Here is an 18,568-nt window from a genome sequence, read left to right as displayed (position 1 = left end):
ATAGTCATTTTTTGTTAGAATCATGCACACTCTATCATCGATTAATTTCATATTTTTTTGACATCTTAATATTTAAATAAACTTAGAATCTAGTGATCATGAACTCATCAGGTGTGTCTCATTGAGACTCTCATGCCAACAATAATAATTCAAAATTTAAAGGGCCTTTGCACCCACCAGTAGTGGTGGAGACAGAAATTTTTTTGTATGAGAATACAAATTAATATTAGCCATTAAATTACTCTTAAAATGTATTTTTTTATTTAGTATAATCATAGATCATGAGGTAAGTTTTAATGAAAAATTATAAAAATATATCTAAAATCGTATGCATTCCTATTAAAAAGGAATATATATATATATATATATATCACTTAATCTTATTATTTATTAAAAAATTTAATTTGATACATCATCAAAAAATTATCTTGATCGGGCATGAATATCGTTGCAGAATCAAGTTGGAAAACTTCATAAATTAAAATTGGGACAACCAAACTCTAATTTTAAAAAACATATAGTCGAACTGAACATCTCGGAAATACAAACCCAACTACACAAAATTCGACTCAATTCGAGCCAAAATGGGTCCGAATCGAGGATCTGAAACACTGTTAGAAGGTTTAAACCACAATTTGGATTACCAAACAGTTTCCAAATATGACGTGCTTATAATCGAATCTAGCAGCTCGACGAGACGAATCCAACGAGCCTAAGATCGCAGAATTCATACATCAGTAAGACCTTCAAATGGCTAACGAATTGTCCATGGTCGAGGGATTCAACATCGGTCGTCCATCCAAACCACTCCCCATGTGCCCTTGATCATCCTTCTATTTACGGGCCATGTCACTCTAGGATATCTATAAATAGAACTCTCCTCCCTCTTGAATGGAGAGAGATTGAAGATCGGAGATCGCTTTTACCTTCTTGCTCCTCCTCAACCACCGCCTGAGTTCTGTCGGACCACTGCTTGACATCGTTGCTCCGCCGGACCACCCCACTTGAGGCCCTCACCTTCGCCGGACCACCACTTGAGGCCCTGAGCTCCGCCAAACCACCGCTTGAGGCCCTCACCTCTGCCAGACCACCACTTGAGGCCCTCACCTCCTCCGGACCACCACTTGAGGCTCTGAGCTCCGTCGGACCATCACTTGAGGCCATCACCTTCACTGGACCACTACTTGAGGCCCTAAACTCCGCCATACCACCACTTGAGGCCTTGAGCTCCGCCGGACCACCACTTGAGGCCCTCACTTCTGTCGTATCACCACCTGAGGCCCTCACTTCTGCCAGACCACCACTTGAGGCTCGAAGTTCTGCCGAACCATCACTTGACGCCCAGACTTCTGCCAGACTACCACCCGAGGCCCGTAATTCTATCAGACAACCAAGTGACATCAAAATAGCATCCTTATTTGTTACTAGATTTCAACTTTATAGTCGACATTTGTAATCTGATCGCCCTTGAGGACGAGTCATCCCGCTGTAACCTTCTCGAATTCTAGTGGAATCACTTTCAACTAGGTTAGGCCCAATGATTTTTGTCCTTTCTAGGATTTTCCATGTAAAAAAAAATCTTATGTTATCTATGTGTGAGCTGAATATTCGTGCAATGCTAAGACGTAAGACTCTAACTCTATTGCTGCGTATACTCTAGGCTGCAACATAGCTCAAGTTTATGTTAAAAATAACTCAATCTAGACTCAACTCATTTACACCCGAATCCGTGATTTTTTATTGAAATCTAAAAATTTCAAATAAAAATCTAGTTAAAATTTATCGAAAATTATTTATGAATTTTAGCCTAAACGTCCCCAAACCAAAATCATTCAAAATCTCTAAAAAATCAAAATCAAAATCATTCCAAACTAAATGCATGGCTCATTTAGTGGCCCTCCAATAAGGCTTATATTAAAATCATTAAAAATAGTTTAATTTGTAAGGCTTGCTCTAAGAAAGGCCTTTAATAATAAGCAGCACATGCAAGACATGGGAGCTTTATTGTTTCAGACAAACTAGTAATTGGAACAAATTTTGAAAGCTATTCTTTAACTAATATAATAATAGCCACACTTGCTAGCTTTATTAATTAATATCCTATATGAATATTTTAGTTAGTGGGCAGACTAAATATTAAATGCAAATGCATAAAAGGTTAGGGCTCACAAATAAAGAATAAAGGGTTCACACTTCCAGAAATTATTACTTATAAAATCTGGAAGGGAAGAATTATTAAAATTTATTGAGTATATTCATAAATTTTATAAATATTTACTAAATATTTGTACTCAATATATCTGAACGATTCTCCTCATTCGGACGCACTTAATAATTTCTCTCACGCTTCACATGGGCGCCGCACCGCAACAATACTTTATCGTACAAATTGTAGTGTAGAAGTGTTGGTTAGATAGTTTGTATGAGCTGTTCCTTGTCCTTTAGTGTTCCTAAAGATTCGTGCTGCTGCTATAGTTGTATGTAAGTGAGACGCTCTATTGAAAGAAAATCATAAGTCACCGTCAATCACTCGCAAACTATTTTGTTTTCTTTTTTTGTGGGAATGCTGAATTGGACTATGAAATTTGTACTGAAAAGTAAAATAAGTCAGAGAGTCAAACCTGAAGAAGGACATCGTAGAAATATAGTACGGAGAGTTTTACTTTCGATGGTTAAAATTTTGAATAATTTGTTTTAAATATATGGGCTTGGCCCTCATTTTCCTCCTATTTTTTTTTTTTTATAATTTTTCCCAATTTTTTTTTTTGAATTATTTGTTTATGGGTAGATCAAAGCTTTGGAGTACTGTCACATTGAAGAAAAAAATGTATTATATATATAATTGTTGCATCATGGAGTATTCGCGGCGGTATCGAAATATACAGTTTAACATATTAGTGTTGTACGAAGATCCAGCGCACATACAGATAAAAAAAGAGAGTACATCATTTACTAGAGACATCAATATTTTTACGTGAAAAAAACCCTCAAAAAGAGAAAAAACCACGGGGCCTGGCCCAGTTTGATTGAATCCACTAATATATCAGTTGATTACAAATGAGGCTCTTCCTTGGGAGAAAGCCTTAGCTTGATGTACATCTTATAGAGTACATTACATGATGTGAATACAAAGAGTCACTATTAACGTGTTCGTTTGGTCGGGAGGACCGCTCGTCGGTGGACGATGTAAGTCGGAAAGACCTTAGTTGGCGGGCGGTGGAGGTCGGAAGGATTGTAGTCTGTGGGCGACGTAAGTCAGAAGGACCGTAGTCGGTGGGTGATGGAGGCCGGAAGGACTGTAGTCGGTGGGCGACGTAAGTCAGGAGGACCGTAGTCAGCGGGCGGTGGAGGTCGGAAGGACCGTACTCGCTGGGCGACGTAAGTCAAGAGGACTGTTATCTAGCGACAGAGGCCAGAAGGACGTCGTCAATCGATCGAGTGAAGTTTCAGCATCACTTGGATGTCGAGCGGAATTCCGGTGTCCCGTGAAAGTCAGGCGGAATACTGGCATCCCGTGGAAGTCGGGCAGAATTATGACGGTTGTTGGGGAGGAGTTTCTTCCCTCCTAATCTTCTATTCTTACTTCTCTTCTTCTCTTCTTGCTTGGGTTCCTTCTTAAGAGAAATGAGGGGTCAATTCATAATTTTTTGGAGTGGCATGGCCTGTAAATAGGTGAGATATCAGAGGTAAATGGGGAGTGGTTCGGATGGACGGCCAATATTGAATCCCTTGATCGTGGACCGTTTGTCGGACATTTGGAGGTCTTAATAATGTTTTAATTCTACGATCTTGGGCTCGTTGGATTCGTCTTATCGAGCTGCTCGACTCGACTATAAGCATGCCATGTTTGGAGACCGTTTGGTAACTCAAATTGTGGTTTGAACCCTCCAACAGCGCTTTGGGTCCTTGATTTGGGCTTATTTGGACTCGGATTGAGTCGAATTTGGTGTCGTTGGGTTCGTATTTTTGAGGCGCTTAGTTCGACTATAAGTTTGCTGAAATCGGAGTTCAGATGATATCAGATTTAATTTTTGAAGTTCCCAATTTGATTTTTGCCTCGAGATTCATGCCCGATCAAGATAATTTTCTGATAACATATCAATAATGATACTATTAATTCTTTTTAACTATTCTTGAATTAGAGTTATGTGAAAATTTATCTTATCAAATAGTATTAGTGATATAAGTAACTAAATTAGAAAAATTATTTAAACTATAAATTTTTTGCAATCCTATAATCTTAATGTGCATCTTGATTTTTCAGAGACATTTGATTATAATATCATTAATATAATAATTTTTTTAAAAAAAATGATATGATCAAAAGGTATCAATACATACCGTCGAATAGAGTATTTTTATATTTTTTGAAATGACTATTATAAAACTCTCTTGAAATTTATAAAAAAAAATCTTATTGACGAAAATTGAAAGAGGTTAGAATGAAGCCAAAGTGTTCCAAAGGAGGAATCCAATGCTATGCTTGCAAGCATTTGACGCACTCTATTACCTATAAGGTTGATGCTTAGCATTACACCAACTACGATGTAATTCGGATAACAATTTTGGTTCTTGATATAATTAGTAGTGCCAACAATCACGATAAACATCAAAATTGATGCATACGATCAATACCAATACAATAATTGGTTCTTGCTATTTACTAGTCACTTCACTTCTATAAAATTATAAATATGCCCATCATTCTTCTCATAAAGGGAGAGCAAGCAGGGAGGAGAAAACAAGGAAAAGAAGGAAGATAAATCATAGTTACTTGCCACCAGACTCCTCCTCAACTACTGCCCGGCCACAGATTGTCGCCAGACTTTGATCGGATTTCCACCTGGCCATCGACTGTATCAGGACTTCTGCCCGACCACTAGTTATCACCGGACATCTGCTCGGCCACCAACTGATGCCAGATTTACACTCGGCCGCCGATCGTCACCGGACTTCTACCCGGCCACCAACCGTCACCTGACACTTGTCTTTTTAATCTTCGTCGTCAGACGACTACGATCCTCTTAACCATCATCACTCTACTACGATCTTTCCAACCTCCATCGTCAGCCAACTACAATCCTTTCGACCACCGTTGTCGACAACGATCTTTCCGACCTCCGTCACCCACTAATGAAGACCCTTCTGATTACCTTCACTTGACTACGGTCTTTCTAATCTCTGCCACATGGCTTCAATCCTTTCGACCACCGTCCCCCGACCACGATCTTTCCGACCTCCATTGCCCGCCGATTACAGTTCTTCTAACCACCATCAGCAAGATTATTATCATGTCGACCAAACAAACATGTCAACACTGATTCTTCCAACTCTCACCATGTAATGCACTTTATATGATGTATATTTTCTACATCAAGTTAAGGCCTTCTCCATAAGGAAGGGCCTCATTTGTAATCAACTGCAAATATTAATATATTCATTTAAATTAGGCAAAGCCTTATGATTTTTTCCCTTTTCAGGAGTTTCCACGTAAAAACTCTTGTATCTCTTATGAACGCTATACCCCTCTCTTTTATATGATTGTGAGGTGGATCTTTATAAAAGCAAGGATGTTAAACTTTATATTTTTCTACCGCCGTGAATGTTCCAATCCACATCATTATATATATGTGGCAGATTTTTGGTTATGCATCCCAATTAATTTTTTACTTTTTTATTATTCTTAAAATTTAACTTTTGGACCTTATCATTAATTCATACTCACAACATCTTAGAGAATATTAAATCTAATTTTTTGTGGCCTAAGATTTAAATTGTTACTGAAAAAACAAGTTATTAATCAAATAAATTTATGATGGATTATTAATTTATAGTAATGTATTAATAATTAATTGTTCCTATTATAATGGTCGAAATTTATATAAATCTTGCTACAAAGAGCCCCATGTTGTAAAAAAAAAAATATATTTGATATACGAACAACAAAAAAATAATACATAATCGGTTCAAATTGGCGTATAAAAAAAGAATTTTCAAAGCCCTTTTCGGTGGAAATTAAGATAAAAATAAATAGGCTAAATCTAGGCCGCTCATTAATTTAATAAAGGGGCAATATTCTTCGGAAAAACCGGGCTCGCCCATTGGATGGGCTCAAAACCAACCTAATTGAATTATTTGTTTATGGGTAGATCAAAGCTTTGGAGTACTGTCACATTGAAGAAAAAATGTACTATATATATAATGATACTGTTAATTCTTTTTAACTATTCTCGAATTAAAGTTATGTGAAAATTTATCTTATCAAATTGTATTAGTGATATAAGTAACTAAATTAGAAAATTATTTAAACAATAAATTTTTAGCAATCCTATAATCTTAATGTGAAATTTTGATTTTTCAGAGACATTTGATTATAATATCATCAATATAATACAATATTTAAAAAAAAATGATACAATCGGAATGTATTAATACAGACCGTTCACCGTCGAATAGAATATTTTTATATTTTTTGAAATGACTATTATAAAACTCTCTTGAAATCTATAGAAAATATTTTGACGAAAATTGAAAGAGGTTAGAATGAAGCCAAAGTGTTCCGAAGGAATCCAATGCTATGCTTGCAAGCATTTGATGCACTCTATTACCTATAAGATTAATGCTCAACATTGACGCCAACTAAGATGTAATTCAGATAACAATTTTGGTTCTTGCTATAGTTAGTAGGGCCAACAATCACGATAAACATCAAAATTGATGCCTATTATCAATACCAATACAATAATTGGTTCTTGCTATTTACTAGCTACACAACATCTAGAAAATTATAAATATGCTCATCATTCTTATCATAAAGGGAGAGCAAGCAAGGAGGACAAAACAAGGAAGAGAAGGAAGATAAATCAAAGTTACTTGCCGCCAGACTCCTCCTAAACTACTGCCCGACCACAGGCTGTCGCCAGACTTTGATCAGATTTCCACCTGGTCATCAACTGTCTCAGGACTTCTGCCCGACCACTAGTTATCATCGGATCTCCGCTCGGCCACCAACTGATGCCAGATTTACACTCGGCCGCCGACCGTCACCGGACTTCTACCCGGCCACCAACCGTCACCTGACACTTGTCTTTTTAATCTTCGTCGTCAGACGACTACGATCCTCTTAACCATCATCACTCTACTACGATCTTTCCAACCTCCATCGTCAGCCAACTACAATCCTTTCGACCACCGTTGTCGACAACGATCTTTCCGACCTCCGTCACCCACTAATGAAGACCCTTCTGATTACCTTCACTTGACTACGGTCTTTCTAATCTCTGCCACATGGCTTCAATCCTTTCGACCACCGTCCCCCGACCACGATCTTTCCGACCTCCATTGCCCGCCGATTACAGTTCTTCTAACCACCATCAGCAAGATTATTATCATGTCGACCAAACAAACATGTCAACACTGATTCTTCCAACTCTCACCATGTAATGCACTTTATATGATGTATATTTTCTACATCAAGTTAAGGCCTTCTCCATAAGGAAGGGCCTCATTTGTAATCAACTGCAAATATTAATATATTCATTTAAATTAGGCAAAGCCTTATGATTTTTTCCCTTTTCAGGAGTTTCCACGTAAAAACTCTTGTATCTCTTATGAACGCTATACCCCTCTCTTTTATATGATTGTGAGGTGGATCTTTATAAAAGCAAGGATGTTAAACTTTATATTTTTCTACCGCCGTGAATGTTCCAATCCACATCATTATATATATGTGGCAGATTTTTGGTTATGCATCCCAATTAATTTTTTACTTTTTTATTATTCTTAAAATTTAACTTTTGGACCTTATCATTAATTCATACTCACAACATCTTAGAGAATATTAAATCTAATTTTTTGTGGCCTAAGATTTAAATTGTTACTGAAAAAACAAGTTATTAATCAAATAAATTTATGATGGATTATTAATTTATAGTAATGTATTAATAATTAATTGTTCCTATTATAATGGTCGAAATTTATATAAATCTTGCTACAAAGAGCCCCATGTTGTAAAAAAAAAAATATATTTGATATACGAACAACAAAAAAATAATACATAATCGGTTCAAATTGGCGTATAAAAAAAGAATTTTCAAAGCCCTTTTCGGTGGAAATTAAGATAAAAATAAATAGGCTAAATCTAGGCCGCTCATTAATTTAATAAAGGGGCAATATTCTTCGGAAAAACCGGGCTCGCCCATTGGATGGGCTCAAAACCAACCTAACCCAATCCGAAACATTTTATATGATGGTCCCACTGAACCGAGATGGAAAGGTCGGAAACCGACGGCAGAAATTGGACCCACTACGCACATGGCCTGCGCGCTCATTTAATCGTTCCATAGCTGTTAATTAGCCTAATTAGTAATTAGACCTCATTAATTCATATTTTCCAAATAATATTTTTGGAAACAAATAGGGGATTTTTACGTGCATAACACTTAAAACTATCCTAAATACATATTCAACACCCAAAGTTTTATATTTACCTATCTACCACTCAAATACATCCATTTCATCTAAATTACTGCTCCGTCTAAACGCCGTGAACAGCCCACCCAGCTATGACTTTCGCGCGACCAAAGCCTGGACTTCAATTTTCGGCCACCGGCTCGTCGTCGGCATTGTGGAAGAAATAAAGTCGCCGGCTTTAGCAACGATGAAGGTTTTATATGCGCCGACGATGGGGAAAGGTGGAAGATTGATGGTTTCTTAGTTGATCTTTTCAAGGAATGAGAGAATGGTTGCTTCACGTGCGACAGCGAGTTCACGATCGTGTGCACGAGCGACAGATTCACGGCGAGCACGGCCGGATTCCTGCTCTCGCCAGACTTCTTCCTGCCCAATTCGTTCTTTGTCACGCAGCTCCATCACGTTTAGAAATTTGTTATGCAGGGATTCCTGGTGATCCATCAGCTGTTTTAACAGTCCTTCGAAGAATGCCGCGATGGACTTTAATTTCAGCCGTCGCCGGCGCCGACGACGACGATAATGGTGTTGAGTTTTCTTGAGATTCGTGTGAGCTTCGCCGTGGTGACAGGGGCGATGAGAGGATGATCGTCGCCGGTGAGTGCGGAGCCGGAGCCGGTGGTTTTAATGTTGACTGGTTCGGTGGCGGTGGAATTACTGCCGTCAGGTTTGTAAATAGCTTCAAGCTCGCTGAAGATTTTGTAATTGTTGCCTGGATGAGAATTCTCCAGTTCCTCTGTAATTACTCTGTTTCGCTTAGCGAAATGGAGCTCTGCTGACTCCTTCTCTTTGCACCGCTTGTTGTTGCTGTTAATGTAGTCTAAATCTAATGGCCGCCTGAAAAGAATTATAATTATAAAATGTTGACTGGTTCGGCGGCGGCGGCGGCGTGAAGAGTTGTTTTGGTAAATACTTCAGATTTTCCCTCTGCGGGGAACGGTGCGTCGGCGAAGAAGAGATCGAGGCGGGCAGTGACGAGATCCGGCCACTTCCCCAACACCTGCTTCAAGGTAGAGAAAACGTGGCCGCTGCTGGCGATACTCGGAAGTGCCTATGGCGTTGGTAGGTTCCGTAGGGACGGTGAAGAGGCGAACGAGGTCGGAGCTGTGACGGGAGCGAACGGAGTGGTTTTTTTATTAAGTTAAACGTTTTGAGGTGGTATATTAGTAAATAGGTAACTTTAGATGTTTAATAGGTAAATATGATAGTTTTAAGTGTTATACATGTAAAAGCCCCAACAAATAGCCTGTATCATATGGCATGTTAAAAAACGCACCGTTAATTAATGAACAAATCCAAGGCGTAGATACAATTTGAATGTCCATAATAACGTGCTTTTAAAATCAAAAAGTTATATAATAAAGAATATTATAATTATAAAAGCACATATTGGTAAATTATTCTAGATAAATTTTAAAAACATATACAGTAACTAATTTAATTATTAAAAATAAAATTTAAAAATAATTAGTCATTTCTTCAACGGGCGGCTCGATGAGACAAATCTAACGAGCTTAAGATCACATAATTCTGACGCCATTAAAACCTTCAAATGTCTATCAAATGGTCAACAATCAAGACAATATCCCAAAAATTTAAATATATTTTAATATAAATATAATATATAAATAATTAATTTTGCGTTCATTTTGAAAGAATTTTAATTTTTTTTTTATTTTTACTCTTATCATTTTATGATGAACTACCTATTATCAAATTGTTTTTTTAACATATGCATAAGTTGCCTGTTTAACGGGTGACTTGCTTGCCACGTTGGCAGGGTCCCCTATTAAACAAGTGTTATGTCTATTTTTAAAATTTATTTTTTATATACGTTGTAATAATAAAATATTTAATATATACATGTATTTTTTAAATTTGTTTTATTATGTTCAGTGCCATATAGATAGAAAAGATGATCATTACTGAATGCACGCAAATGGTAATAATATGATGTTTTAATAGATATTTTATGATAAGCATTAGATTTATAATATTCAAATAAATATCATAATCTGAATAATCATTTCAAATACATATTATTTAATTTAGATAATTGCAATTTAGAATTATTTTAGAGGAGATTAGATAAACTGTTACGTAGCATTAATAACATGGTAATTAAATAAATTAATCTTCAAATTAAATTTATAATCCAATTTGTTTAATCCTTTAATGATTATCATTTTTTTATATTAATGCAAAAAAGCTATCAGCTGTTTTAAAGTAGCAATAAATATATAATACATAGATTTTTCTAACTTCTAACCAATGATACCTCTCTAAAGGTGAAAGTGCTCTTTAAAACAGTGGAGGTAAATGTGAAGGAAATGATAGAGTCGGAGAATGAATTAAAGGTTTTGTTTGAGGGATTTTTTTACTGTTTCTTAAAATAAATTTTTGGTGCAAAATTAAAAATTTTATACTAAAAAACTGCTTCATGAAGAACTAAGAAAGTCGTCTCAAACGAAATCATAATTGATGAAATTGGACATTTCATTTGATATGTCAAAACAAAAAATTATGAAAGAGAAACAATGAGAGATATGATGGGAGGAATAAATAATCGAAAGAGATCATATGATACATAAAAAAAAGAAAATGGATGAAAAATTAATAGACATATGCAATGATTAGTATTGCAATTGAGAAGTAAATATAATTGTTATAAGCTCTTGTTTGGTGTAATGTAGTCAATTGGTATCTGTATGACACCCATAATCGTTCAATTTGAATCATTACATCTAAGAAGTGCACAGAGACAATCAATCACTTATATATCCACCAATTACTCTATCATTATGCAATTTATTTCCTTTTATTAATTTCGAGCATTCATATTTTTTGATACTAATCAATTGATCAATCATAATTTGGTAACTTATTTCCTTTGATTTTTTTTAATTATTCATATTTATGTGATCCTAAGTAATTTAATGGTGGATGTATTTGAAGGTAGCTTATTCCTTATTTAAAAATAAGATCTAAAAAATTACCGCTGGATATCTATTGATGAAGCGTAATCTTCCAATTAATAGAATATATATATTAATTCGTTTTCCTACGTAACTTTATTTATGGAAACGGTGAATCGGTCAAGTCACCGCACTCAAAAGTAGCAGTTCTGTAAGGTGAGGAGGTAACGTTACACCCGCAGTCGCAGGAGAAGGAGAAGTAAATGACCGCGATAACCTGCTACGCTCATACGAACCGTACTCGTCGGACCCACCTCACGTAAATCACCCAAATATGCAAAAATATGTCCGGCTATTAAGACTGCTATATTCGTTATTATCTACAACTTTAGGGTTTATATTTTCTCTGTCGTCTTTAAATAGCCTGGTGCTCTATTCAATTTGCTTTCCCCTGCACTCATCTTCTTTCCAAAATTCGAATAAGTCTGAGAAGAAGAAAACGAAAAAAGCCACAGATAAAACGAGAAAAGAGAGAACGAAAAAAACCCTAGGAGATCGAAATCTTGAGCTCGAGATGGGAAAGTGCAGCCAAATCCGGCACATTGTTAGGCTTCGTCAGATGCTGCGGCGGTGGAGGATGCAGGCAAGGGAGTCATCGTCTTCGTCACCGCATGCGATTGACGTGCCGGCGGGGCACGTTGCGGTCTGCGTAGGGAGCAGGAGCCGGAGATTTGTGATGAAGGCAGCGCATCTCAACCATCCAGCCTTCCTGAACCTTCTCCACCAGGCCGAGGAGGAGTACGGCTTTTCCCAACCCGGCCCCCTCGCCCTACCCTGCGATGAGTCCGTTTTCCTGCAGATCCTTCGTCAGATCTCGTCCACCTACGCATTCCGCTTCGCCTCGGAAGACGATTCCGATTATCTTGCGTCCGGATCCTGCTGCTGCTGCCGCGCCGGAAGCAAGTGCACCTGGCGCCCAGATGTCCTCCCTCTCCTCCGCGGCTACTCCGCGAAACAGGTCTGGTGAGCCACCAGAACCCTAATAAATCTTCCCCCATTCAGCGATCACATAGGGGTGGCCGATTTCGGGTTTGAATTGAAATTTTTTTCTTACCTTTTTTTTTCGCCCCTATTTTGGTTCATTTTTCTCTGGTCTATGAACTGTGAGATGGCGAGAATAGCCTGCAAGTCGTCCCATGGAAATGGAGCCGGAGGAAGGATTGGTGATCATTCACCCGATTTTGTAAATAATGTGATTTGTTCGACGAAATTTGCTGAAGTTCTAAACTGTAGCAGCAGCGTAGTGATTTTTAACTAATTGTTGTTGGCTTGATGAACTATTATTTCGTAATTGTCGTTGCACTGTCGCTGTAACAGGATCTTGGCAGCATGTTTTTTTTTTCGAAGGAAGTACACTATTATCATTCTGCCGCTGTTATTATCATTTTTTTGCTCTTTCTAAGAAGGTAACATGGCTGAAATAATTGGCATGAGGTGAAAATTTTCCGCAATATTTATTTTGGGAAAGTGGAGAAATGTTCTGAAGGGAATTTAATGTATTATACTTTTTAAAACTTTGTTTGTTAGAGGAGCAATTTATATTTAACAATCAATTTATATTTATAATAATTTAATGTATGCCTCTGACTTTGGATCCTCTTTAAATTTGCTTTCAGAAATAACTTTCTAATAAAAAAGAATTTATGTACAATAACTATTTTCTACATCAGCTTTAACAAAAGCTGTCGCTCAAAAGTTCAAGCAAATATGTTTAAATTAATTTTGAATTCATGAAGGCTATGCGTTCAACAACATCATTACATAATTAAGATGAAGGCTAAGGGGGCACAAATGTCCATCAATTTTTTTTTGGGGATTTCATATATATTATTCTATTTATATGTCTGTTGCGGGCTAGAAAATACGCGGCGATAGAGATTTAATTCTATGTCTTAGCGTTGTACGGATAATTAGCTCACACACAGAGAAAGCAAGATTTTTAACGTGGAAAACCCTTAGAAAGGGAAAAAACCACGGGGCCTAGCCAAGTTGAAATGAATCCACTAGACTTTGAGTTTGTTACAAAGGACTGAATCACCTCCAAGGGTGATCAGATTACAATCAGTTACTTAAGTAAGACGTCGGGTCTTCGGCAGGATGTAGGGACTGAACGTCGGGCCCTGAGCAGGACGTCGGGTCTTCGGCAGGACGTAGGGACTGAGTGTCGGGCCTTGAACAGGACGTCGGGTCTTCAGTAGGACGTAGAGACTGAGTGTCGGGCCTTGAACAGGACGTCGGGTCTTCAGTAGGACGTAGGGGCTGAACGTCGGGCCTTAAGGTGGTGGTCCGGCGAGGTTCTGCGGTGGTCCGGCGAGGTTCCTGCGGTGGTCCGGCGGTTGTCGAGGAGGAGCTTCTTCCTTCTCTTCTCTTCTTCTCTCTCTTGCTTCTTCCCCCACTTGTGAAGAATGAGGGCTCTATTTATAGATTTTCTGAAGTCACATGGCCCGTAAATAGGTGTGAGATCAAGGGCGAATAGGGAGTGGTTCGAATGGACGGTCGATAGTGAACTCTTAGATCGTGCACAGTTCGTTGGATATTTGGAGGCCTTAATGATGTCGGAATTCAGCGATCTTGGGCTCGTTGGATTCGTCTCGTTGAGCCGTTCGATTTGAGTATAAACTCGTCAAAATCGGAGACCGTTTGGTAACTCAAATTGCTGTTTGAACCTTCCGACTGCACTTTGAGCCCTTGATTTGGACTCATTTGGGCTCGGATTGGGTTGATCTTGGTGTCGTTGGGTTCGTGTTTCTGAGACGCTCAATTTGACTATAAGCTTGCTTAAATCGGAGTCCGGGTGCTCCCAAAATTAATTTTTGAAGTTTCCAACTAGCTTTTGCCTCGAGATTCGTGCCTGATAAAGATAATTTTTGCATGACGTATCAATGTCTAACACGTAAAATTTTAATATTACATATATAACACCTATAGTTCACTTTCATATCAAATATGAGTGATAAAAATTAAATATATGGGTGGTAGTAATAAAATATGAGCGGCATATTTGATATTAAAATAATATATTGTGGTATGTATGTAATATTAAAGATTTAAGTGTTAGATATGTAAATATTATGGTATAAAGTGGTATCTATATAAATTTCTCTTTTTTTTAGATATCTATCAAAATTTTTATATGCTTTATATATTGTAAATTTTTTTTATTTAAATATATTTTACTCTTAATTCGTTTAAAAGTTGCAGTAACCTCTTAAAAATATTAATAATATTTTTAGCTCTTTAAATATCATGCATAAAAAGCTCAACCTATGAAAAAGAAGCGGACATAAAATGAGAGTTAGATGCTCATCAAACTTAACACTCATAGAAAAGGCCAAAGACCCGTGCTGCATGAATTATTGGATCTTAATCGAATAATCAACATGAATTATGGGCGAGAATAATGTTAAGAAAGATACATTAACATTCAAATTTGTTTTTAGCCTAAAATTTATTTTTAGTAAGGGTGTCACACCACAAGATCAAATTTAAAAAAATTAGCTATTTTTAAGATCTAATTGAACTACGAGAGCTACTAATAATAATATGCCAATATAATTTAGTCAAGCGAAAACAACTAAAAATCATATACATCAAAATGTAAAATTATGTTCATTCCTTCAAAATTCTTGTCCAAAGGCAATACATTGCTTCATGGACATTTTATAAATTAACCAAAACCACCTCGTGAAATTTCAATGTCAACAAGTCAAATATTCAAGAGGATGGTGTGAAGAGTTACAAGGTGAAAAATCATTAAAACTAGAGATAATGCATTTTAATTAATGTTAGGAGTGATAAAATCCAAGAAATCGAAATCATATTGAGATTACCTACAACGATCTGAAGCCTTTTCATGAATGTGTTACATACATGAACAATTTTCTCTCTTTCTCTCTCCTTTTTTTCTTCTCATTTTCTGGCAAGCCAAGTGAAGAGGCGGGTAGATGGCTGATCAGTAAAGAAATTTATATTAAAAATATATAATTCAGTTTTCAACGGCTCAACGTTTTGAACTCAACGCTGCAACGTTGCATGCTCAATCCAGAATTACTATAGAACATAAAGCGCAGCGTCTCCACTTCAAATTTCAGAGCCCTTGCACTACTCCCCTCCAACCAGTACCGCGACGCTTCAATCTAGAATTTTTAGATTTTTTTTTCATATTTTATTTTAAAATTATTTTCATAATAATCAAATTATTACACATGGTCAATCACTTGACAACCTACAAGCTACAACAACAGATGTTCCACACGTATTAAGACTAATTCAAGGCCTCGTAGAGTCGTAGGCCATAATGTTTTTGGAAGGCAGAAATTCCTTTTTCAATAACCAATTTTGAGATTAAATGGCTCATATGAAAATAAAGCATAATGTTTGGATTGAAATATAATTGTTTTTTTTTCAATGAATAATTTTTTTAAAGAAAGTACTATAAAATCTTTATATTTTAATTAAAAAATTTTGCTTGATTGACTTAATCACATGCATTTTTATATATGTGGGTTACATTAATCGATCACCCATACTTTTAATCAAAAGTACAAAACTATGAAGAAGATGGAGAGTACAAAAATATGCTCACTAATCTCTAATTAATTCAAATTGGCTGAGAGTTTTGACCCCAACTATGAGATTAAAAATTACTTTCACACCAGAAGTGGTCATTTTTAGGCTTTGTTTGGGATAGCTTTCTTACAACTTATTGGCATTTTAGACAACAATCATAATTTCAGTTTGCCTATTGCTTTTTTGTTGCATTCAAAAATTTATGTAATAGGAAGTTGCTTTCTACTGCTTTTTAAAAAAGTTGTTTTATGTGCATTAGCTTTTCAAAATAGTAAGAAAGTTGTTGTCTTAAATGAAAACTTAGGCTTCGTTTGGGATGGCTTTCTTACTGCTTCTTAACGTAGATTTCTAGTACAAAAAATTTAATTTATGTATTAGAAAGCTACTTTATGAAGCATAAAAAAGCTGTCTCAAACAAAGCCTTAAGTTTTGCTTGGGACAACTTTCTTAGGGTCCGAATGAAAAGAAGAAGGTTAATTTCGACTTTCTAGCATATCAGAACAGCGGAAAGCGACAGACCGCGGGAGGTATTTTGCTTATCAAAAAACAGGCTGCCGACGTAAAAATTTTTAGGCCGGAGGTCCAATGCACTGCCCCAAACAGCACGGGGTGCGCGTTTTAAGCCGTGAAGCAGCCCAGACGTCGTCCCAAACGTAGCCTTAATGTTTCTTAAAGCAACTTTTTAGAAACAAAATTATAATTTTAGACTAAAAAATTGTTTTAAAAAGCAGTAAGGAAGTTGTCCCAAACGAAGCCTTAATCTATACACATCATGCTTGTACTTGAATTACAAATTGAATGCAATTTTTAGTTGGATTTAAATGAGATTTTTAAAAATAAATTATAAGAAAAAAAAAGGACCAAATCAACCAAAAAAGGATTTAACTGGTTATATGCAGTGAGAGATATCCAACGGTTGTGATAGCATGGAATTATGGAATACACCAAAAGTATGATCGATTGTTCGGCAAAGAACAACAAATATCTTCCTCTATTTCTTCGTTGCCGCCCAAAATCTTTCATTGAAAAATACTGAAACTTTACAAATAACATGCTATGACATTGAGACGAAACCAAAATAAGAGAAACAGACAGAAAAGCTTCAAAATCATATGTGGATGTCTAGCCTTTGTTTTGTAGGGGGAAGCTAGCCGTAGAGACAAGAGAGTCTTGAGGTACAATACCAGATGAAAATAAAAGAAATAAATGACTTTACCACTTAGTGGTTGATCTGCAGCTATCGATGCTGTCAATGAAGCTTCTATTTCAGAACAAGTTGATCTTTTCAGTGCTGGTTAGTTGTATGTCATGGCATCGAGGATGCCTACGATGAGCGCATATTAGTTTATCGGGAATCCTCCATCAATGCCATTAATTTGATTTCGTGAATTTTAAAGCTATAGGAAAAAAGAGGACAACATTCAATGGTAATGGAAATTTTTAAAGCTATGATGATTATATTGGACTAAGGGGCTGTTTGTTTGATAGTTTTTCAATATAAACTTTGAAATTTAAAATTTTTAATAATAAATAAGTTGATATTTCATCAGAAAGTTTATATGATTAAGACTTATTTGGGATGATTTTCTTACTACTTATTAAAGTAGATTTTTAGTACAAATATTTTAATTTTTGTACTAAAAAGCTACTTTGAAAAGTTGTAAGAAAGCCATCCCAAACGAAGTCTAAATATGGATTTGGCCATTTTAAATGAGAAATATTTAATATTAAATTTAGGATTATCCAAACTTTGATTTCAATAAATTTTTGTTAAAAACAAATATTTGCAAAAGATGAGTTCAATAATATCAAAAGTGTTTAGAATATAGTCAAAATAAGCACAAATTAGCACTCAAAGTATAGTTGAAAATTTAGTAATATAAATTGAATGATAAATGATATTCAAATCTTATATGTTTAAAATCAAAATAAGCCACTTGATGAGAAGAATATAATGAGCCTAAGCTCATTTAATTCTAATCTCATTAAGGCATTTTAAATTCGCTGTTCGTAAACAACCTCATGACATCGCCCCTTCAAGTTTCAAATTTCTCGCAATTATTGTGCCCTAGATCCCGATGGCATCATTGAACCAAACTGACATTTTCAAACTTAGACTTCGTTTGGGACAACTTTCTTTACTGCATCTTAAAACAGTTTTTTAGTGAAAAAAATTAAATTTAAAATTTTGCACAAAAAAGCTACTTTAAGAAGTAGTTAGAAAGTCATTCCAAACACCCTTAATATCTCCTAGATCCATTAAATATTTAAAAAATATTAAATAATCTTTCAATATACAAATTATATTTTGACACAACATAATTTGAGTCGTGTTTCTTCATCGATTATTGTTGAACTTATAAAATTTTATATCGAGAACAAATGCGGATAATATAAACAAAGCAGGATACCATTGGAAATAAGTTTGTTTATATTAAGTTACAATAAATACAATTTTTTTTCAGAATTAAGGCTTCATTTGGGATGGCTTTCTTAATATTTTTTAAAATAATTTTTTAATACAAAAAATTTTTATTAAAAAATTGCTTTAAGAA

At 35.8% G+C, this 18,568-nt stretch overlaps 1 protein-coding gene across 1 annotated transcript; it reads left to right on the top strand.

The window, feature by feature from the left end:
- Positions 1 to 11,845: 11,845 nt before the first annotated feature.
- LOC110100582 (auxin-induced protein 6B-like) lies at positions 11,846 to 12,816 on the top strand. Its single transcript, XM_020828150.2, has one exon. The coding sequence runs from the start codon at positions 11,959 to 11,961 to the stop codon at positions 12,409 to 12,411; it is 453 nt and encodes a 150-aa protein (XP_020683809.1). The 5' UTR covers positions 11,846 to 11,958; the 3' UTR covers positions 12,412 to 12,816.
- The last annotated feature ends 5,752 nt before the right edge of the window (positions 12,817 to 18,568 follow it).

Source organism: Dendrobium catenatum, unplaced genomic scaffold (assembly GCF_001605985.2).
Source record: "Dendrobium catenatum unplaced genomic scaffold, ASM160598v2 fragScaff_scaffold_963, whole genome shotgun sequence".
NCBI classification, from domain to species: Eukaryota; Viridiplantae; Streptophyta; class Magnoliopsida; order Asparagales; family Orchidaceae; genus Dendrobium; species Dendrobium catenatum.
The sequence above is the reverse complement of the archived record's forward strand: the minus strand, read 5'-3'. Positions and strand labels throughout refer to the sequence as shown.